Here is a 23,858-nt window from a genome sequence, read left to right on the forward strand (position 1 = left end):
AAAAGCAGGGAGAGGAAGGGAGGGGCTGAGGGAGAAGGAGAATCTTAAGCAGGCTCCACACCCAGAGCTGAGCCTCACGTGGGGCTTGATCTCACAACCCTGAGATCATGACCTGAGCTGAAATCAACAAGAGTCAGATGCTTAACCAGCTGAGTCACCCAGGCGCCCCAACATGATTGATTTCTGCTTTGTAAACCCTGAGAATTTGAAGGCACCATGCAAAGAAAAAAGCGCCGTATCAATTTAAGGTGACAGGTAAAAGGTAAAATAAGGCATCAGAATAACATTTGCCAAGACTCAGCAATAAAAGTTAATGAAGCTAACGACTTCTTGTTTAATTTTTTCCAACGCTACAGACATAATTCTGCTTTCACCTTCATTACACTTTCATATGGTTTCAGCAGGGGATATACCTCCTCTTCTAAGAATCTCTGCACCTGCCAAAAAGGAAAGCAAATGTAAGACAAAAGAAAATGTCAAGATGTAAATTTGGTAACGCTTTTTTCAATGTCCGTTTATATCACTGAGAAATAATTTGATAAAGCTCTTTTTTTTTTTTTAAAGATTTTTTATTTATTTATTGGACAGAGAGAGAGATCACAAGTAGGCAGAGAGGCAGGCAGAGAGAGAGGAGGAAGCAGGCTCCTCGCTGAGCAGAGGGCCCGATGTGGGGCTCGATCCCAGCACCCTGGGATCATGACCTGAGCCGAAGGCAGAGGCCCAACCCACTGAGCCACCCAGGCGCCCCAATTTGATAAAGCTCTTATTCCACCAGTGAACTTCCATTTTTCTCAACCACCTGTCAGGAATTTGGCCCTGGACTGAGGCAGCTCAACCCACCCTGCACCCATGTGCTTCCCCACAAAGCAGCCCAGCCCAGCGGAAGTTGGTCTCCCCACTGCCCACCCAGTTCCCCAAGCTAAAACCAAGCTTCTTTCCTCCTCATTCAACCAGCTGCCAAGTGACTAACCTCCTAACCGGCCCTGCAATCTCTCCCCTTATCTGTATCTACCACCACCTTGGCTCAACGCCCTCATCATGTACTGCGTGGCCACCTCTGGCAGCTTCCTTGCTAGTCTCCTGCCTCCAGTCTGTCTTCCAACTTGAAAGCCTGTAACTATTTCTGGGCACTTGGTGCTCCAGCAACACTCAAATGGTTGTAGTTTCTCTCCCATGCTGAACTATGTTATATGCCAGTTCCTACTTGTCCCTAAGATTCAACTCAGATGTCAAGTCTTCCAGGAAGCCTTTCTGGACCTCTCCTATTTTAGAGCTGTTCTATTCCTCCTTTGTGATCCCAAAGAATGTGCTTCCCACAAATCCTGTAGGCCCTCCTTGGTGTTATGACCTCCTTATAAGACTTCCCCACCAAGTTTTGACCCCCGGAACGAAGCATAGTATCTGAATGCATAATGAGCACCTAGTCTGCACTCATACGTCTTTTTGAATTAGCTCTTACAGTCTCTAAAAGACCAAGAGGGAAAATGACATTTACTAAATACTTACTAAGCACTAAGCACTGTGCTAGGTCTTTTAATCCATGTAACCACCAGCCTGTGAAATATGTATTCTTATCCTGCCGGCCAATGAAAGCCAGAAGCCATCCATCCGTTCAGGGAAGGAACCTGACGGATCTTCCTGAGGGTAAAACCTAATCTTTGTCCATTATACCACATGCTCCAGACCAGAATTCAGAGAAATCACAGGGAGAAATACTTAAGACAGCTCAAAACAACCAAATCATCACGTTAGCCTGCTCTGAATGCTTTCTGACTAGCCTCATTCTCATCGTACCTCTTATAAAAGTAGAAACATTGAAGACAGTATTCTATAGTATTCTGTATTCTGTAGCCCAGCAGTGTAAAAAGAGGGCATTTGGGGGGCACGTGGATGGCTTGGTTAAGCATGCAACTCTTGATTTGAGTTCAGACCATGATCTCACGGTCATGAGATCACGCCCTGTGTTGGGCTTCATGCTGGGTGTGGAGTCTAAGACTCTCCCTCTTCCTCTGCCCTTCCCCCAGTGCCCTAGCCCCCACTTGCACAGGCTCTTTCAAAAAAAATTAAAAAATAGGGACGCCTGGGTGGCGCAGTTGGTTGGACGACTGCCTTCAGCTCAGGGCGTGATCCTGGAGTCCCGGGATCGAGTCCCACATCAGGCTCCCAGCTCCATGGGGAGTCTGCTTCGCTCTCTGACCTTCTCCTCGCTCGTGCTCTCTCTCACTGTCTCTCTCTCTCAAATAAATAAAATAAAAAAATCTTTAAAAAAAAAAAAATTAAAAAATAAAAAATTTTTAAAAAGAGGGCATTTGGGGAGGCTTACAGCACTATGGAAGCGTTCTGGTGCTTACCTGTTGGGATGCACGACCTGTAAATGAAGAAGGATCCAGTAGATGGTCCAACTGGGAGTGAATGGGACTGAAGTAGGCATCGGCCTGGATTCGCTCTATGAGATCATTGTCACCCCCTTCCTGCTTGACCACAGCAGCTGCCTGCTGCGAAAGCACTCTGATTTTCTCATGGCAATCCTGGGAAGACAGTGAGGTATGGTTGGCTTATTTACTAAGAGGGCATCTGAACATCTTAAGAAGTCATCCAACATCACATCTATGCTGTCTGTGGCTGGTACACAAAGCCCTTCTAGGCTGAAGTGGTTCCCCTCACAGGCTGATTCCAAGATCTTGACCCTCTGACCTTATCCTAGGCTGAACCTGAAGTAAATGCCCAACTTGCACTCCCTCCTCTAAAGCCTCACGAACCGTGTGCTCTTCTGTCCTGCCCACTCCCCCACCATTTCCTGTTTGGAAATTCAGACCTAATTCCTTCACTAGGAGTGGACCTTTTCTACAGGTGACTAAGTGATTCGCTTTTAACAACCCAAGCTCACCACAATCACTCTCTAGAGAAAAGCCTGTTCTATGGCAGAATACGGTTACTGCTGTGTACCACTACCATGATTGAGGGTGAAGAAAGAAATGTTTTCATTCTCCTTAAGGGAGGAGAACAGGACTAAAGGTGCACTTTCCACTCATCCAGGACCATGAGGGCTCAACAAACCTGACGGTTACCCCCAGCTTTCACCATGGCCATGATGATGTTCTCTGTGGCCATGAAAGGCAGCTCTTGCCGAATGCGTCGTTCAATTACCTAGAAGAATGAATGCAGGCCTAAGATGGCTCAAGGTTACAAAGCCACACACATGCAGTAAGAGATCCAAGTGACCAGCAAAATGCACATAAGGACATGAACTATCGTATTTGTGAAGACAGAGAGTAGAATGGATCGTTTTCATTAACAGTGTATTTTTCAGTTTTCTTTCTAATCCAAAGTATTATTATTATTTATTAACATATAACCTATTATTTGTTTCAGGGGTACAGGTCTGTGATTCACTAGTCTTACACAGCTCACAGCGCTCGCCACTGCACATTTACTCCCCAGTGTCCATCGCCTGGCCACCCCATCCTTCCCATCCCGGCTACCCTCCTCAAAGTATTATTCTGATTTAAAAAAGGAATACTGGTTTAAATAAATTTTTAAAAATTGCTTCATCATAAAGATTTCTGAAACTGGAACTTTGTTCAAATTCCTATGCCCAACCTGAAGAGCCAAGTAAGTAACGGAAATGAACCCATCTGCCTCTGGTACTTAAAAACGGGCAAAGGAAATCGTCTGCTCTGCTAGTCACGCCACAGCTGATGATTCCTGCTCATGAACAGTGTAAGCCAAAGGAGTTCCTTTTCTCTCTTCTACAAACATGTCTGTGGATCCCAGGGTTAGTTCTCTAGAGCTTATGTCATCACCTCCAGAATGTGCTCAGGTAGGACCAGGATGCAGCTCCCCAAACATATTCACTCCAGAGCAGAAAGAGATTACACTCCCCCTCCCACAATTCAACCCCTCCCCCCAACATTTTGCTGTTCAATGGAGGCATCTTACTTTAGGGTACACCACCAATCCTTCAGAAATGTTCTGCAGCGTATTCAGTATCGTATCTGCAGTAAGAAATGCCTCAGCCAAACAGATACGTCTGGAAAACAAACAGCCCGTTCAGTTATCTCTTTAAACAAATACCCATTTGAGTGACATGTAGGGTGTGTCCCAAGAAGCTGCCTCACTGACTTGTCACGCCACATGTACTACGTGGACAACTTCCTTTCATCTCGTGACTTCAGCTACCCCCATATCCTGATGACCCCGCCATCTATCACCCCTTGTCCAGGCCACCTGCTTCCGTGCCAGATCAGACACCCCACTGGAGAGCTCCGCCTGGTGGATCTGTAGGCACCTCAAACCCTGAACTGCACTCAGCCACTTTTCCACTGCTTCCTGCTCACGTGTCACACCCACTCTTCTGCTCCCTGTGGCTCCTGCTCGGTAAATGGCACTAACACCACATCATGATTTTAATTCTCACTCCTCCACCACCAAGGTCGGCCAATCTGCCCCCGATTTTATTTTATTTTATTTTTTTAAAGATTTTATTTATTTATTTGACAGAGAGAGATCACAAGTAGGCAGAGAGGCAGGCAGAGAGAGAGAGGAGGAAGCAGGCTTCCTGCTGAGCAGAGAGCCTGATGCAGGGCTCGATCCCAGGACCCTGAGATCATGACCTGAGCCAAAGGCAGCGGCTCAACCCACTGAGCCACCCAGGCGCCCTCTGCCCCCAATTTTAGACCCATACCCTTCCTCTCTGATCACAAAGCCACTGTGCACCTAGCTTTTTTCAAAGTAGCCTCCTAACGTGTTCTGACCAGATTCATGTCCCCTTACATCCAATTCTCCAAACTGTTACAGGGTGCTTTAGCGGGCACATCTGATTAGGTCACACCCTGGTGGGAAGTATGCAATGGCTGACTTCGGAATGAGTTCACACGTTTTATTTCCATCAATGTCTTATTCCCTGGATTACACAAAGATCCCAGAGAGTTAGCTTTAACTACGTATTTTTTTTTTTTCAGATCCTACTACAATGCAAGCAAACCAGAGTAATGTGAAACTACTTTAAAAAAGTACAGTATGGGGGCGCCTGGGTGGCTCAGTTGGTTAAGCAGCTGCCTTCGGCTCAGGTCATGATCCCAGCATCCTGGGATCGAGTCCCACATTGGGCTCCTTGCTCTGCCTCTGCCTGCCACTCTGTCTGCCCGTGCTCTTTTGCTCTCCCTCTCTCTCTGACAAATAAATAAAATCTTAAAAAAAAAAAAAAAAAGTACAGTGTGGAGCGCCAGACTGCCTCAGTTGTCTAAGTGTCTGCCTTTGGCTCAGGTCATGATTCCAGGGTCCTGGGACAGAGCCCTGAGTCGGACCCTTGCTCAGCAGGGAGCCTGCTTCTCCCTCTGCCCCTCTATCTGCTTGTGTTCTCTTGCTTTCTCTCAATACATAAATAAATGAAATCTCAAAAAAAAAAGTCTGGGGCACCCGGGTGGCTCAGTGGGTTAAAGCCTCTGCTTTTGGCTCAGGTCATGATCTCAGGGTCTGGGATCGAGCCCCGCATCGGGCTCTCTGCTCAGCGGGGAGCCTGCTTCCCCCTCTCTCTGCCTACTTGTGATCTCTCTCTGTCAAATAAATAAATAAAATCTTTAAAAAAAAAGTCTGTTATTTCTTGAGTCTTAGAGCATCACCTCCTCTGTGAAGCCTTCCCTGACTCCTCTACCCCCTCCCCCCTACCCTCCTCTACTCCCCCATCTTAGCTCCCACAGAGATTATCTCACACACACAATGATCCTAACACGCATCACACTGTTCTATATTCTTGCCTCCCTATTAGACCCTTCCAGGATCTGTGGGGACAAGGAGACCCCTCCAGCCTCTACGGCGACAAGAAGACCCCTCTAGGCTCCGTGGCAACAAGGAGAAAATGTACAGATGCTCAAAACATCCTTCAGGCTCCTCTGCTGGTCTTCCCCGCAACTTGCTGTACACAGCACCCCCTTCTACTGACCGATTGGCACTATCATCCAGTGTGCGCTCAAACCACTGCACAGAGGCCGTCTGCAGCGGGTCCATGATAAGGGTCATCAGGTGACGGGCGAGGCTGCAGCACCGCTCAGAGCGCATAGGGTTCCGCTTGTATGGCATCGCACTTGAGCCTGCCACGTACAAGGTGAAGCAAATGCAGAGACTTCAGAGGACAGTGAGTGCCCGAGCACACTGCTGGGTGAGCTATTCACACATGCCCACCGGCCTCCCAGCATCTCTGCAGCACTCCCACGTCTTCCCAGAACACTCACCAATCTGCTGTTTCTCGAAGGGTTCCTCCATCTCCTTGAGGTTTGCCAGGAGTCGTATGTCGGTACAAATCTGGGGGGAAAGGGCCACAGGCATCGTCCCACAGTGCTGGTGCGCAGGACTCTGGGAGCAGGGGCTAGACTGATGAAGGAGGTGAGCACGTCCTCTCTAAGAGCTCCTGGAGAATATCTCGCTCAGCCTCCTTCTGGCTCTTGAAGAGCAGGGATAACAAGGAAGGGAGCACGGAAACGGTGTGGAACATTGCTGGAGAACACCAAGGACAGACAAGGCAAGATGAGCTTTAATGAGAACGCTGGAGCTAGTCCTGCCTTTTGACACACTTAATTTCAGAGCTGTCACCTGCAGACCCCAGACAGTGAAAATGAAGTCTGACATCTCTCGAGAGCTAAGTCTAGATAGAAGTCTGAGGCAAATTCCATCTCTCTGCGGTATGCAAAGCCCTCAGCCCCACTCCCACAAACTGCTTCTACCACTCACCTTGTGCACAGATGCCCCCAAGCTAGCCAGCACAGACAGCACCTCAATATCCAGTTTCCGTGTGTAGGTCTGCCCTGTGATGATGAAAGCCCTAGAAATAAATGGAAAAGAATCATAAGTGAAATATTTCAGGGGCACCTGCTGGCTCAGTTGGCGGAGCACGCAACTCTTGATCTCAGGGTTGTTTTTCGAGCCCCACACTGGGTGTGGAGGTTACTTACAAATAAAATCTGGGAAAAAAAGTTTTTTCAAAATGTGACCGTGTCAAACAAATGAGCAAAAATAGACCTTAAGCAAAAGCTTGGTCTCCCTGGTATATTAGGTCCTACTGAGCCCCCATGACCTCACTGATAACATGCTTCTGAAACAAACTGTTCTTCCAGCCTTCTTCCTAACACCCAGGCCCAAGAAGGAGGTGTGGGCCTGGGGTACCCGTGCCTTGTCATAACCTGATGGAAATGCGTGCAGCAAGCAGCCATGGTGAAGCCTGGTGGCCCTCAGTGGAAACGGTCAGATTTAGATGAACCCACGGGAGGACCGTGATGTGGGTGAGACTACTCTAAAAATCTCAGAAGTAAACACTTTCCTTTTTCCTTATAGACTGTAAAAAAGTAGAATCTAGACTGTAAGAAGATAAAAACCCAGGCCAGAGATAAAAGGAAATGGGCAGAAGAACAAAGGAAGAAAAAGTTAGGGTCAAATCAAGAGGTACACTGAACACAGGGCTTTCATCACTTAACAGGGAATAGGGAAGCCAACACTTTTCCCATTTACCTACCTTTTAAATCCCGCCTTTTCTGTCACCATCTTGTCAAGCTGCTCTACCTTGGAAGAAAAAGACCTCCCTGTAGAAACAGGTGTGACCAGTATGAGAACATCTCAACATCCTGCCCAGGTTTCAACCCGTGGTACTCCTCTGGTCCAAAGACTCCACTCATCCCAAGATCAATCCTCCTCTCATCCTGGAGGTCAGCTTTGTTTCTGGTGTTCTCACCACTGAGTTTCCTTGTCCCCCAGTTGCTCTCAGAATACCTTCCGGTCATCTCCCTCGAAGAGCTGCAGGAAGCTGGCCTGAGTGCCAGTGGTGCCCTTCACGCCCCGAAAGCGCAGGTCATCTCGGACCCGCTTCAAGTTCTGGAGATCCATGCAAAGGTCCTGAATCCAAAGACAGCAACGTTTCCCAACTGTGGTCAGCTGAGCAGGCCTGAAAATGACCCAAGAAGGACACACAGAAGTCTCAAACCAAGGACTTACTTCATAAAAGCTTCATTCCTTTTTTGAACAATTACTGCTATCCCTGGAAAGGGTAAGAATTAAAGTAAGAGACAGAGAAAATGGTGTAGACAAAACCAGAGCTAAGAGGTCTGAATAAATAAGGTTAAGGAAATTCAATGTCATTTATAAATATTCAATGATTATATAACTAAAGGTCTTCTAACATAGTTCTTTATCATCAAGAGGCAATAGAAGGGCAGGCACAATGTCTGTTTTGTTTGTTCCCAGACTTTGGCAAGTCAAATACACTCATGTAACAAACACTTGCCAAATATCCAATGTGTTCTTGGTTTTGAAAATACAGCAAACACAGAGAAGGTTCCTGTCCAATGGAGCTCACACTGTGGTATAAACAAGCAAATGAAGTAACTACTGATTTTTGGTCAGAAATGTGAAAACATAAAATAATGAGGACATTGGAGAAAGCTACTCTAGACTGTCAACAAAGGAAGGCCTCTGAGAGACAAGGTCTGAGAAGGAGCTAGCCATGCTGTGGAGAACAGCCCCAAAACAGACATAACCAACGGACTCTAATGTAACAGACGAGGGCTTTGCTCCCCGTCCTAAGTCTAAATCAATCTACTGCAGGTCTGTTTCTGAATGTAAAGTATAAGTATGAATATACTACAGTAAGGTTGGAGTTCTAATAGATGGTCTAGCTCATCCCAGATGGATTTTCACTTCCGTCAGGCTAATGACATGAACAGCTGGCATCATGAAGGCATACCATGAGCCACAGTATGTCCCTCATTAATTTCACGGTGTTTTCTAGCTAACTCTCGCTAGCAGATTACTGCTACAAGGAAAGATATAAACGGATGGCTTTGCTTGATCTGTTCATGGCAGCATTGCACATAACAGCCACAAAGTAGAAACAACTCAAATGTCTATCAATAGAAGAATGGAAAACAAAATCTGGTATAGCCACCACTTCAGCTACAAAGAGAGACGAAGCACTCTACATGCTACGAGCCCTGAAAACATTAAGCAAACAAAGTCAGTCATAGTAAGAGGAATACTGCATGACTCTATTTAAATAAAACATCCAGAAGCAGCAGATCCATAGACAGAAAAATAGATCGTGACTGCCAGGGGATAGTTAAGGAGGGTAATAGGTCTGACTGGTAAGTGGGTATGGGTTTTTTTAAGAGGTGATGGAAATATTCTGAAATTATGTACTGGTGACTATGTAATTCTGTAAATGTACTAAAAAACACGCATTACGGGCACCTGGGCAGCTCCATCAGTTGGGCATCCGACTCTTGATTTTGGCTCAGGTCGTGATCTCAGGTCAGGGGATTAAGCCCTGCATCAGGCTCTGTGCTCAGCAGGGAGTCTGTTTGAGAGTGTCTCTCCCTCTGCACCTCCCCTGGCTCACGCTCTTTCTCTAAAATCAATAAATCTTTAAAAAAAAAAAACCCGATCACTAATTTTAGACTTAAAAAGGGTGAATTTTATCTCAATAAAGCTGCTTCTTGGGGCACCTGGGTGGTTCAGTGGGTTAAAGTTTCTGCCTTCGGCTCAGGTCATGATCCCAGGGTCCTGGGATCGAGCCTCGCATTAGGCTCTCTGCTCAGCAGGGAGCCTGCTTCCTCCTCTCTCTCTGCCTGCCCCTCTGCCTACTTGTGATCTCTGTCAAATAAATAAATAAAATCTTTAAAAAAAAATAAATAAAGCTGCTTCCCTTTCCCCCCTTTTTAAAAGTTTATTTATTTGAAGGGAAGGGACGAGAGAGCAGGGAGCCCAATGCAGGGCTGGCTCCAGGACCCTGACATCATGACCTAAGCCAAAACCAAGTCAGCCGCTTAACTGACTGACCCAGGCACCCCACTCTTTTTTTTTTTTTAAGATTTTTTATGTATTTATTTGACAGACATAGATCACAAGTTGGCAGAGGGGCAGGCAGACAGAAAAGGGGGAAGCAGGCTCCCCACTGAGCAGAGAGCCCGATGTGGGGCTCGATCCCAGGACCCTGAGATCATGACCCGAGCTGAAGATAGAGGCTTTAACCCACTGGGCCACTCAGGCACCCGCCCCCGACCTTTTTAACTAGGCTTCATGTACAACGTGGGGCTTGAACTCACAACCCAGAGATCGAGAGTCACTTGCTCGACTGACTGAGCCGGCCAGGTGCCCCAGAGCTGCTGCATTTTAAGTGCAGGAACTGACTATGCTGAGGTGATACCCACGCATCAGCACTGTTCTGAGCGCCTAATGCTGCTAACTGGGGCAGCAGGTGCCCTCATCACGCTCCGCGCACAGGAACAACCAGGATGCACGTGTTCTTGGACACTCTCCACTACTCACAGGAGCGGAAGAGGAGCTGCAAGTCAGGTAAAGCTCAGGAGCCAACGGAAGGCCACGTTCGTCATGGCCACCCCACATACCGCACACGGACTCCTCATGACAATTCCCTCAGCTTTCTGCTACCGAGAAATGCAGACCTGAACTTCGAGAAGATTAAACTCAACAGCCTCTCCTAAGTTATAGGAGATAATATCCTTGTTGCCACTTGATATCCCACTAAAATGTAAGGCAAATGCTAACACGCCACTACTGGAATGTCATCATTAGAAGTTCGCTTCTAGCATTCCAAAAATGACATTCTCTGCTTTTGAAAAGGATTTTAATTGATAATCATAAAAATATGTGCACACTTTATAGGGGAAAAATGTAATTATCCTATTATGCCACAAACGAGATAAATCAGGATTTATATCTTGGTGTATTTTCTTCCAATCTTTATACAATTTATATGCGGTCTTTATTCTACAACATTAACCTAAGCATATTTCCATGGTATTAGACTTACAAGCATCACTTTAATGGCTGCGTATTATTCTAGCCTATGAATATAGTACATACTATACCTTATTTAATTATTCTCTTATTCTGGACATTTAGATTATTTCCAATGCTTACTACCAAAACCAACATGTTGTTTAACAAAGATCTTTGTACATAAGGCTTTTTGCATAATTTAGATTACTTCCTTGGGCTAGAGTCTTAAAAATGGAATTACTAAATCAAGGAGCATGAATATTTTCTACGGCTCTTGATCCAGATTTCCCAATGTTCCCCCAATGAACTCTTAAGAATCTAGCTTTTACGGTAGGGACAAGGTTCATTCCTCATAAGCATCCCAAGTTATCTGCTAAACTATGTTTTGAGATTCTTCACCTCCAGGCTTCCACAGAGAAGGGAAACTGAAGAAAGAAATGAAAGCCAAATGTACACAAACTAGCCCAAGTCCCAAGAAGTAATCATATCACTTACTGGAAATGTGTGAAACCTAAGGTGGGAAGATCAGCTCGTTCCTTAGCAAAGTCAGCAAGCCGAGAGATCACTCTAGCAAGCTGTAGGAAAGACCATGTAGAGAAGAATGAGTTCACTGTGAGCTTGTTATATAATCAGGAGTTAAACTTTTAGACAATATAAATTTATATTATATAAATATAAATAAAAATTTAGACAATGTAAATTAGATCTCCAGCCTGTGGAAGGCAGAGGCATATCTTTTCATCTTTGTATCCCAAAGTGCCTTCATGAGTTCAAAGCAACCAATATTTGAAAATTGAGTTGACTACCTAGAGTCATGAACTTTTTCTGCACAATTTAAAGATCACTTATGTGCTCATGCAGAGAAAACAGGATAAAATCACAAATCTGGGGCGCCTGGGTGGCTCAGTGGGTTAAGCCGCTGCCTTCGGCTCGGGTCATGGTCTCGGGGTCCTGGGATCGAGTCCCGCATCGGGCTCTCTGCTCAGCGGGGAGTCTGCTTCCTCTTCTCTCTCTGCCTACTTGTAATCTCTCTCTGTCAAATAAATAAATAAAATCTTTAAAAAAAAAAAAGTGTTTAAAAAATCACAAATCTGACCCACATAGTCCAACAATTAAGCAGGTAGTTAACTTCCTTCATTTAAAAGGCTATGTTTTATTTTCATTTTTTAAATTTTTTTTTTTAAGATTTTAAAAATTTATTTATTTGACAGACAGAGATCATAAGTAGGCAGAGAGGCAGGCAGAGAGAGAGAGAGAGGAGGAAGCAGGGTCCCCGCGGAGCAGAGAGCCCGATGTGGGGCTCAATCCCAGGACCCTGGGACCATGACCTGAGCCGAAGGCAGAGGCTTTAACCCACTGAGCCACCCAGGTGCCCCATATTTTCATTGTTTTTGAAGATTTTATTTATCTGACAGAGAAAGACACAGTGAAAGAGGGAACATAATCAGGGGGAGCAACAGAGAGAGACAGAGAAGCAGGCTCAAGCTGAGCAGGGAACCCACAGGGGGTTTGATCCCAGGACTCTGGGATCATGACCTGAGTTGCGGCAGACGCTTAACCCACTGAGCCACCCAGGAACTCCTAAAAGGCTATGTTTTATTTATTTTATTTATTTACTTATTTATAAAGGCTATGTTTTAAAAAGCATTTGCTTAGAGCATTTTAACCCAAAGAAACAATTAGTTCTACAGATCTGACACGGATCGTTCGCCTGAGTAAAAGACAACCTATTTATATTCACGTTGTGTTGATTTATTTGAAAGTGGGGCCATGTCCTATCTTGGGGAAACCAGGACTGACAGGAAACTGCTGCCAACTCCTTACCTTTGGCAAAAGCAGGTCAAATGCATTTCTAAGAATAATCAGGTCCTGCAAAGGAAAATGCAGTGGTCTCACATTAAACAGCTTGGCCCAAACAATATTACATAACCCCTTTTAGCCCTCGCAACTGGGCTTCTCAGCTAGCCACTTATCTCACTATAAGCTCCTCTCCATGCAAGCCAGAAGATCCTAACAGAAGTTGTTCTTTTCGGGTTACTGTTTTAAAAGCACATCAACCTGGAGAGCAGTACTTCTGCAATCTCCAAGGAAGAAAACCCTTATACCCCCAAAGGCCAGTGTAGACGGTATCTAAAATGACTGGAAAACAGTCACGGGGCAAACTTCCATCCTGAATACTGTGAAGATGTCCAGGTCACCGAGCTCCCAGAGAAATTCCTGAGTCTCAGAGAAGCTTCCAGGGGGCACATTCCATTAGTTTCCCCTATCTGTGTCCACATCTACCATTGCTAACAACAATAACAACAACAACAAAAAGACATGAACCAGAATATCAAGGTTTAGGAAATTTAAAGCTGTCCTTGAGGGAAATAGGATATGCATTTCAGGCCAACTCACATGAGACAGTAATTGCGGAGCCCAACTACACAATGGGTACATGTAAAAAATAAAAAATAAAGTGTATTCCAAGGGAAGGGATTGTAGTTATTCCATTATTTGAGTCACCAATTACACACAGATGCCTTTAATTATGTACCACTTGAGACTCTTAGTATTTGGGGCAATTTAAAAATCAGTGGCTTCTTTCTGACTTGGAAGGGTATCTGGAATGGAACTTCTGGTCCCCCCGGCACAGTGTGATCCAGAGCACAGCTTTGGAGCCATTCTCCCTGGGCGTGTATCTTTTCTAGCAGTGTGACATTAGGCAAGTTCTTCAACCTAAGTGTCCTAATCCGTAGAGAAAGGAATCATAAAGCCAGATCCAAAAGACTACACATTCTGATTCCATTTATAGGACATTACCAGAAAAGGCAAAACTACAGAGAAAGAAAGCAGGTCAACGGTTGTTTGGGCTGGAGAGCAGGAGTGGGAACTGACTGCCAACAGGCATAAGAACTCCTCAGCGTGATGGATGTGCCACAAATCCAGACTGAAGTGAAGGCTGAACTCTAACAATTTATTAAATCACTGAACTGCACATTTGAGATAGAAAAATTTATGGTATGTAAACTACACCTCAAAAAGCGTCGAAAAATGGAGATAAAAGCACCTCTCTTATGGTTGTGAAGAATAAATGAAGTAAGACATATAAAGTGGTCAGAATACTGCCAAGGGCCTAGTAAACTCTTAAGAAAATGTGATATTACTTTTTCATGTTTGACGATAAACTCCTCTGCCAATTAAGTGTTTTGTGAAAGAATCCTAATGCAAACCTTTCCCCCCACCCCAGAAGTTACAATAAAGAGTTATAAAGGACTTTGGAAAGAAACCCCGTCTGGACAATGGCCTTGCCACTAAAACACTAAGACCTTGACTTGGGTCCAGCCAACCAATGCATAAACTGTATCTGCCAGTCTTCCATTACGGAAGTCATTAGGGGCTTATAGTTTAGATTGGAAGGATAACAAAAGCAGAAAATTCCTGAGTTTATGAAACCCCTAGAGCTAATGATCTATGGAATCACTTCCTAAAGTTAGACAAAAATCACATAAAATTCATAAATCCATTATGAAGACTGAACCCTAAGTGGAAACTAAACAGAGGCTCTTGCCGTATTGTCTCCAACGTAGCAGGAGGTGGCGCCAAGATGAATTATGGCTGCAGCTTTTGGACAGCAGTGGCCAAACGTGTGCACGTGAGCCATCACATCATGTCGCAACTGCTTTTCCTCCTCAGCTGCCATCTTGAAGTCGATGTTGTCCAGGTTTGACCTCATCTCCTGGATCTGTTCATCTGTGATAGGCAAACCCAATGTCTGCAGAACAGGCAAAGCAAAAAAAATAACCTCAAATGTCACAACGACTTGAAGTGACCCCAAGAAAAAAAAATGGTTCATCTTAGCATTTATGCCCCACCTCCCAATTCTTAAATTCAAATTTGGGGTGGGGATCTGGGTGGCTCAGTTGGTTGAGCCATGCGGGCTCTTGATTTCAACTCAGGTCATGACCTCAAGGTCTTGGGAGGGAGCCCTGCCACAGACTCCCTGCTCAGCGGGGGTATCTGCTGGTCTCCCTCTCCCTTTGGCCCCTACCCCTCCCTCCCTCGCACATACTCTCTCTAAAATAAATCAATAAATCTTTAGAAAAAATAAAAATAAAATTGGGGGCAACGAAAAGTACATGGGGAGGAGGGCATGTTTTCTTTTCTTTCTTTTTTTTTTTTTTTAAATTTGACAGAGATCACAAGTAGGCAGAGAGGCAGGCAGAGAGAGAGAGAGAGAGAGAGAGAGAGGAAGGGAAGCAGGCTCCCCGCAGAGCAGAGAGCCTGATGCGGGGCTTGATCCCAGGACCCTGAGATCATGACCTGAGCCGAAGGCAGAGGCTTTAACCCACTGAGCCACCCAGGTGCCCCATGTTTTCTTTGTTTAAGATTTTATTTATTTATGGGGAACCTGGGTGGCTCAGTCAGTTAAGATACTGCCTTCAGCTTAGGTCAGGATACCAGAGTCCTAGGATCAAGAACCGCATCCGGGGTGCCTGGGTGGCTCAGTGGGTTAAGCCACTGCCTTCGGCTCAGGTCATGATCTCAGGGTCCTGGGATCGAGTCCCACATCGGGCTCTCTGCTCAGCAGGGAGCCTGCTTCCCTCTCTCACTCTCTCTCTGCCTGCCTCTCTGCCTACTTGTGATCTCTGTCAAATAAATAAATAAAATCTTTAAAAAAAAAAAAAAAAAAGAACCGCATCCGGCTCCCTGCTTAGCAGGAGAGTCTGCTTCTCTCCCTCCCTCTGCTCATGCACCGCACTCTCTCTCTCGCTCACTCTCCCTCTTTCAAATACATAAAGTCTTAAAAAAAGGGACGCCTGGGTGGCTCAGTTGGTTAAACGGCTGCCTTCGGCTCAGGTCATGATCCCAGTGTCCTGGGATCGAGTCCCACATCGGGCTCCTTGCTCAGCGGGGAGCCTGCTTCTCCCTCCGCCTCTGCTGCCACTCTATCTGCCTGTGCTCACTCTCTCTCTCTGTGTGTCAAATAAATAAATAAAGTCTTAAAAAAAAAAAAAAAGATTGTATTTATTTATGGGGGGGAACATGCATGTACATGGGGAGGGTCAGAGGAAGAAAGAATCCCAAGCAGACTGCCTGGGAAGCACCACGCAGGGCTTGATCCCACTACCCTGAGATCACCACCAAGCCAAAACCAAGAGTTGGATGCTTGACCAACCGAGCTACCCAGACTCCCTGGAGGGCATGAGGTTTTTTTTCCTTTTTAAAAAAAATTTTTATTTTTGAGAGAGAGAAAGAGAGAGCTTGCACCCTCCAGCAAGTGGGTGTGGGGGGCATAGGGAGAAGCAGACTCCCCAACCAGCCAGGACCCTGGGATCCTGACCTGAGCAGAAGGCAGACACTTAACTGAGTCACCCAGGCACCCGAGGGCACGATTTTCTTAAATAATGTAAATTACATTCTAAGTAAATGCCAGAATATGCAATAATATATTCTGATCTTTGTTCTCTCTGCCTTTATATCTCTGCCTGGCTCACATGTTTTGGTCTTTGGGCTCAAATGTCATCACCTCAAAGAGGTCCTTCCCAAGTCCCAAATGAAACATCCTTCTTATATGTCAATCAACTATCCCTTTAACCTAAATTTATCTACAGCACTTAATACCACATGACACTTTTACAAACGCATTAGCCTGTCCCTCCCCCTAGAATGTACACTCCATAAGAGGAGAGTTTGTTGTCTTTATTGCTTACCCCTTAGTGCTTGGCCCGTAAGTGCCCACAGTGAGGGATCTAGGTCAAAACTTTACATTTGACTCAGATGGATTTACTTTGAGAAAGGAGAATTAAGAATGTTGCAACTGGTTTTGCCAACAAATTACATACAGCAAACTCAGTAAAACTGAAAACCACTACAGGAAGTTATTGAGAAAATAAACACATAAACATCTTACATTCATTCATCACTGGAAAAACCAGGCTGGCAAAAAACAGCTTGCAGCCCAGAGGCAGGTCAGAATCCTGGATTCAAGTGCTAAATACACAGACTGGTGAAATTCACTCAAACCTGTCTTGAAACTCCCAAGCCTTGACCCTGGGGAGGTTCACGCATCGAAGGCCTATCTTGTTTAAGACGGTAGCTACTTGCCAGATATGGCGATTTACATGTAAGCTGATTGAAATTAAAAAGTAAAAATTCAGTTCCTCAGTCACACTAGCCAAATTTCGATAGCTCAGGTAGGTAGCTATAGGGGCCAAGATTTATGACAACAGAAGGTATCTCAGGTCTCCTTCCAAAGCAAAGCAGCAGGGGGCAGTGTGGCGGAACTGCTTCCTGCCCCCAAGCAAGGCATCTTGTTGAAATTCATCCCCTACCCTAACCCTGCTTTTCTGCATTCCTCCCGATCTCTTATTCAATTTTCTTCTTAGCTACTAAAAATCACTGCGCAGTTTATGCTAATTTCGACACCCTAACATATTCCAAACTCAGATTATACCAAACGTGTATGCATTTCAGGCAATGCGCTGATTCGGCAGAGGAAATGCATAATCTGAATCTGAAATCTGAATGCATATTCAGAGGACTCCACATTTCAATTCCTGCTAGAAGACATTTCCTAGTTATGGTGATCCTGGCGTTTTTGAATGCCACTACCCTCATCTATATAATGGAGTATCATATGAAAGAGAAAAGAGTACATGCCAGTACATGATAAATCACAACACCCTATTAAGGTCCTTTTCTACCCATTACTGTCATCTTAGCCGATAGTTGATGAAGCTATCTTCATACTTGTAAAAGTGTCATGTGGTATTAAGTGCTGTTGATGATAGTTTCTGTGTCTCCATTCTGTCGTCTGTCAAACATATGTAAAACAGTACTTACTATACAGGATTTTTCTGAGGGTTAATGAGCCATTAGTACGCAAGGTCTTTTTTTATTTATTTTTATTTTTATTTTTTAAAGATTTTATTTATTTATTTGAGAGAGAGACAGGGAGAGAGAGCATGAGTGAGGAGAAGGGCAGAGAGAGAAGCAGACTCCTTGTGGAGCTGGGAGCCCGATGCGGGACTCGATCCCGGAACTCCGAGATCATGACCTGAGCCGAAGGCAGTCGTCCAACCAACTGAGCCACCCAGGCGTCCCAGTACGCAAGGTCTTAAGACAGTGCCTGGCATACAGTAGACATGATAAATGTGTCTTCTATTATTATGTCACTTAATTTTCTTGAGCACAATGAAGGGGAAGTGGAAAATCTAGTGAGTTTTCTGCTTGGGGAGTTCGGCTATACCTCGGTCCCAGGCACGCACTCAGATTGTTTCCAAGTTTACTGATGCCCTTTGAGAGGACACTGCCATCTTGCCTGTTGTGGCATTTTCCTCCGAAACTTTATAGCTCTCTGGATCACCTTCAGCTTCCTTCAAATCCTCTGGGAAGGCCCCTCTGGAGCTATTTCTGAAAGCGCTGAGCTGAACAGCTTTATATGCAGCTCTTAAAAAAAGACACCAGAAATCCCATCAAATAATCCCTTACCCCGATTCTCCCTCCTTAGAAAGGCAAAACGCAGCCGAATGGACGGGAAATAGCGGCCTAGGAAATACGAATTTTGTAGTGACACTCCTGTCCCTAACTCCATCGAGGCACCGTGGAAGACAAAGTGGCTGAGAGCTCAGGCTCGGCAATGAACCCAAGTTAACATCCCGGTTCCGCTATTAATGGTTAGGAGCCACGCGCGTGGCTATCACAGGCTTGATTTCGCCCATACCACGTGGAATTTCCACATATAATGTGGAAAAGGCACCACCTAGTTTGCTAAGTTTTTACGAGTTAAACGGGAAAAGATGTGTAAAGAAATTAGAACAGCACACGAGCACGTAAGGAGCGCTCAGAGTCCGTGGTCAGCGGAGTACTCCTGCAGGAATGGCCAAGATAAAGCCTTAAAACCACAGGGTGCACTTCTCGCCGCCGCCTCCGCGTCCCTAACCCTCTGTGAGTCTAAACTAGGGAGGCAACAGGTGTCGCTCCCGGGCCTCCTGCCCTGACCTTCCTCAGGCCATAGCACCTCAGAAAAGGGATACTCGGCCGAAAATAGCGGGGCAGCTGCCCCCTGGGGCCAGGCCCGGGGCCAGACCCAGGCCCAAGTCCAAGCCCAAGCCCGGCGCCGAGCCGCGCACGTGCCGAGCGGGCCCGCCTCTCCCAGCCCGGCCCCTGTCCCCGTGGCCCCGTTACCTGCTCGGCCTCCGCCAGCCACAGCCAGAGCTGCCGCCAGGTCCGGAATTTGTACCTGTCACTAAACACGAAGCACATCTCCGGGCTGGCATAGCGGGAGGCAAGCGGCGAGCGGTAGCTGTCGTACCCGCAGGGCGCCTGCTGCCCGCCGCGGTCGCCGCTCTCCGCCATCCCGACCGGGAGTCCCTACTAGGTGAGGGAGGGCCAGCGAGGGCTGGAGCGGAAGTCCGGGGGCGGGACTTCCTCCATTCGGGGCGGGACCTCCTCCACTTGGTCCCGCCCCGGGGTTCTGGGAGACGCCGGCGCGTAAAGTTGTCGGGCTTGGGCTGCTGGCGGGTGAGGTTTGGCGGGTTTCTCTTCGTGGGCAAGGAACGTGATTAGCCTTTCATTGGTTACTTAGCCACTCTGTGCCTCAGTGTCCCCATTTGAAAAAAGGTACACTAATACCTGCTTTTAAGACTACCGTGAGGTGTCAGGGTATCAGACCGATGTCTGGGACACTTAGAAAACCCTCTATGTGTTTTGCTATTATTTTTTTAAATATTTTATTTACTTATTTTAGAGAGAATGAGAGCGCACAAGCAGGGGGAGGGACAAAGAGAATCTCAGGAAGAGTCCCCGCGAAGTGTGAGCCGATGACCCTGAAATCAGAACCTGACCGGAAATCAAGAGCCCATGCTCAACTGGCTGAGCCACGCCGCTGCCCCGGTGTTGGCTGTTATTCATTATAGACGCCGCCCAGCCCAGGTTCACTGCCACTGCCTGTCTGGCACCAGCGCAGTTCCGAGGAGAAATGGTGTCCAAGCGAAATCAGCATTTGTTGAGGTCCAAGTGAGTCCCTTGCACGAAACTGCAGTAAGAATGCATTTCGGCCAGTGCTGGAACTGAGATTCCAGAAGCTGAGTGACTTGCTGAGGGCCACCCAGCTAGTAAGTGGAGCCACCCCACTTCAGATTCTGCACTCTTAGCCACTGTGCTGTATGGTTTCCAGCACACACCATGCCCTGTCAACCCCTGGTAAAGGCATTTCCTCTCAGTCTGGAACACCCTTCTCTTTCCTTCACAACCTTCTACTTAAGGCTCAGTCCAGAAAATGTTCCTAATGATCCCCACTCTTTCCTCTGGTTGGCCAATAATAATAGAAATCTCGAACACTGTGGCGCCTGGGTGGCTCAGTCCTTAAGAGTTTGCCTTCAACTCAGGTCGTGATCCCAGCGTCCTGGAATCAAGCCCTGGAGCCTGCTTCTCCCTCTCTAGCTCCCCTGTGCTTGTGTTCCCTCTCTATCTCTCTCTGTCATAAATAAATAACAAAATCTTAAAAACAAACAAACCTCTAACATTTGTGGAGGTCTTAGTAAGTTTTTCTTACCTACAGGCTGTAGGTTTTTACACTCAATCTTATTTAATCTAGCTGGTTCAGTTGGAGTATGCAACTCTTGATCTCAGGGTGTTAAATTCGAGTCCTACACTGGCTATAGAGCTTATTTGAAAATAAAATCTTAGGAACACCTGGATGGACCAGTCAGTTAAGTGCATGGGACTCTTGGTTTCAGCTGAGGTCATGATGTCAGGGTTCTGAGACCCAAATAAAGTTCTTGCCTCAGCGCACAGAGTAAGTGTTCAGTAAATGCCAGCCATTGTTACGATCCCCATTTTGCAAGTGGCAAAACAAAGGCGTGGGCAGGTAGAGAGCCTGTAGAGAGTGTTTAGGTGGGTGGGGGGGAAGGCTAGGCATTAAATGCAGGCAGATAGGCTCCAGAAACTTGGCTCTTAGCAGCTCCAAATACACACCTTCCTTCATGCTGCAGTAGCAGACACTATGCTGCTTTGAAATAACCTATTTCTGAGTTCCTCAGTAGAAGGAGACCTCCCAGGGGAATTCCATTTTGAAGTCCCAGCTTGTTTGCTGAGGTGACCTCCCCTTTGCCGGTAACCATGATACTTCAGGGATATTAAAAGTTGCTGATTAGGGGTGCCCAGCTGGCCCAGTCATGCGACCCTTGATCTCAGGGTCATGAGTTCAAGCCCCACCTTAGGTGTAGAGCTTGCTTTGGGGGAAAAAAAAAAAGTTGTGGATTAGATCTCAAGGCTTCAAGATCTTAACCTTTTTTTTTTTTTTTTAATTATTTATTTGACAGACAGAGATCACAAGTAGGCAGAGAGGCAGGCAGAGAGAGAGGAAGGGAAGCAGGCTCCCTGCTGAGCAGAGAGCCCGATGCTGGGCTCGATCCCAGAACCCTGGGATCATGACCTGAGCTGAAGGCAGAGGCTTCAACCCACTGAGCCACCCAGGCGCCCCAAAATCTTAACTTTTTTTTTTTTTAAAGATTTTATTTATTTATTTGCCAGAGAGAGATTACAAGTAGGCAGAGAGGCAGGCAGAGAGAGAGTGGAGGAAGCAGGCTCCCTGCTGAGCAGAGAGCCCAATGTGGGACTCGATCCCAGGACCCTGAGATCATGACCTGAGCTGAAGGCAGCGGCTTAACCCACTGAGCCACCCAGGTGCCCCTCAAAATCTTAACTTTTGACAACAGTTTCTTTTTCTGTCACCTTTCCATTTCTGCTTTCATTTATTCATGGATTCACTCAAAACCCTATGGACCACACCTGTGGTATCTCCTAGATGACAAATGACCTCCTGGCTTCTTTTTTGTTGTTGTTCTTAAATATTTTATTTACTTATTTGACAGAGAGAGAGACATAGCAAGAGAGAAAACACAAGCAGGGGGAGTGGGAGAGGAAGAAGCAGGCTGAGCAAGGAGCCTGATGCTTCGGGGCTTGATCCCAGAACCCTGGGATCATGACCTGAGCCGAAGGCAGACACTTAACTGAGTCACCCAGGCGTCTCCAGAGTTCAGTGTTTTTGCCTTTCCAACTGATGGCAGACTTGGTTGGGGCAGAGATGTCATCTCATCATGATCAGAGATCATGACATCTCAGTCACTATGTCCCTGGAACCTAACCCAGGATCTATCTAGCACAGTATGGGCGCTCAGTCAGTGTCTACTGGATGAAGGAATGAACGCTGCCCAAAGGAGTCTAGCAGAGAGAGAGAAATAAGGCCCACAGTAGGCAAGATTCAAGTTAGATCCTGACATTACACTTCCTCTTTCCACACCTCTCACATTTCCTCCATGTCCCCATTCCACAGATCCTTCGTGCCTCCACCTGGACCTCAGAATGAGCAGCCAGAATTGACTGAAGCACTAATTCCAGAATACCTTGGCTGTCAGAGAAGCCCATCAGTTAGTTACCTGGGTGCAGCACTCAAGTCTTCTACATCCCTTCTGGAGCTGCAGAGGCTCGGTGTTGGGGGTGAGAGCAGACAATTCTGCGAAGATGGAGAATTTACTTCCAGGAGCTTCCCGCTCTTTGTAGAGTGTGGCAGGGCTGTCACTGCTTTGATGTGCAGTGACGACTGTCCTATTCTCACTTTCCACTGTGACTGTTGCAAACGCAACTGTTCCTTCCGTTGCCTCTCTTGCCTCTGCTTCACTCTGCTCTCACTTTTCCCCCCTCAACATAGGAGTTTCTGTCTCCAGTTCTTCTAGATCCTCATTCAGGAAAGGATCTTGCTCTTTCAATTACTTGATGTCAAATCTTTTATCCCTCTAGTTCTTCTTCCCTTCTTGTGATTAAAAAAAAAAAAAAAAAAGCACAGGTCTCTCCCACTATAGAAGCATTTCCACTTGCCCTGTTACTTCTTTAACACGGGAACCTCTCTTTCTGGCTGTGTCTTCACCAACCATTCCTGGCACCGTGTGATTTGCAATTGCTTAACCTTTCAGCACCTGGGCCTTCCCCCCTGCCGGAGGTGGCTGATGATCCCCAGGTGGACAGTAACTGACGAGCAAAGGCAAGAATAAAGGCTGACTCCCTAGATCACTCACTGTCCAGGATCCCCCTGTATTGAACAAATGTGCTCCGCTGCCCACTTTAATCCTTAGCACTTTCATATAACCTCTGCCCTCCGGTTTCCTCCAAACCACACTCATTCATCACTGAGAACTTCCTGTAATAAACATATCAAAAGGCCCTTTCCCATAATATATTCGTTTGCCTATATTTGCATGAAGAACACAGTGTTACATATTAGTTTTTTGTTTGTTTTTTAAAGAATCACTGGGGCACATGTGGCTTAGTTGTTAGGCATCTGCCTTTGGCTCAGGTCATGATCCTGGGGTCCTGGGATGGAGCCCCACATTGGGCTCCCTGCTCAGCGGGGAGCCTCCTTCTCCCTCTCCCACTCTCCCTGCTTGTGTTCCCTCTCTGTGTATCTCTCTGTCAAATAAATAAAATATTAAAAAAAATAAAGGATCACTAATAAAATCTGTGTGCTGGGGGGACATGCAGGGAATGAAATAAGCAGGGAAAGAACAGGGAGCCAGCTTTTTTTTTTCTTCCCAATGTACGTCTTTATGTCATTTTCATTTTTGAGTCCAACAGGCAGAGAGAGAGGAGGAAGCAGGCTCCCCGCTGAGCAGAGAGTCCGATGTGGGGCTCGATTCCAGGACCCTGAGATCATGACTCCAGCTGAGCTCCTCTTGTTTCCTATATTAAATCACCCCTCCTGGTATACTGAAGTGCTTAGCAATTTTGACAAGCCCTCCCTCCCTCTTGATTTGAAAACAGAACCGTACTGATTCCCCTCCCTTTCTGACTGCTCTTTCTTCGCTAACATTTCCCCTTCTCACTTCTGGAAAAGGAAGCAGTGGGAGTTTCTGCAAGACTTAACCCACCTTTCTGCACTTAACCCACCCTTTCTGGAAACGGGTTGCACATCTGCAAGGCTTGCCTTCTGAGTCTGCAGGTTCTCCAGAGCTTTGGTTCTTTTTTTTTTTTTTTTTTAAAGATTTTATTTATTTATTTGAGAGAGAGAGTGTGAGAGAGAGCATGAGCGAGGAGAA

General features: G+C 46.2%; 1 protein-coding gene across 1 annotated transcript; it reads right to left on the bottom strand.

Annotated features, from left to right (window-relative positions):
• Positions 1 to 304: 304 nt before the first annotated feature.
• ADSL (adenylosuccinate lyase) lies at positions 305 to 19,153 on the bottom strand. Its single transcript, XM_044227492.1, has 13 exons — positions 18,952 to 19,153; positions 14,333 to 14,536; positions 12,607 to 12,651; positions 11,278 to 11,357; positions 7,759 to 7,930; positions 7,505 to 7,551; positions 6,727 to 6,817; positions 6,231 to 6,300; positions 5,942 to 6,089; positions 3,940 to 4,030; positions 3,058 to 3,147; positions 2,352 to 2,528; positions 305 to 437 (listed from the first exon to the last, which is right to left on the bottom strand). Exons 1-13 carry the CDS (start codon positions 19,120 to 19,122, stop codon positions 351 to 353), a joined length of 1,473 nt encoding a protein of 490 aa, XP_044083427.1. The 5' UTR covers positions 19,123 to 19,153; the 3' UTR covers positions 305 to 350.
• Positions 19,154 to 23,858: the final 4,705 nt, after the last annotated feature.

The sequence above is a fragment of the Neovison vison genome, chromosome 12, assembly GCF_020171115.1.
Source record: "Neovison vison isolate M4711 chromosome 12, ASM_NN_V1, whole genome shotgun sequence".
Classification (NCBI taxonomy): domain Eukaryota; kingdom Metazoa; phylum Chordata; class Mammalia; order Carnivora; family Mustelidae; genus Neogale; species Neogale vison.

Coding starts and splice junctions, on each gene's coding strand:
- ADSL (XM_044227492.1), bottom strand. CDS start 19,122: ATGGCGGAGAGCGGCGACCGCGGCGGGCAGCAGGCGCCCTGCGGGTAC. Junction 7,552..7,758: donor TCGAGGGAGATGACCGGAAG/GTATTCTGAGAG, acceptor TTTTCTTCCAAG/GTAGAGCAGCTTGACAAGAT. Junction 4,031..5,941: donor CTGGATGATAGTGCCAATCG/GTCAGTAGAAGG, acceptor TTTGTTTTCCAG/ACGTATCTGTTTGGCTGAGG.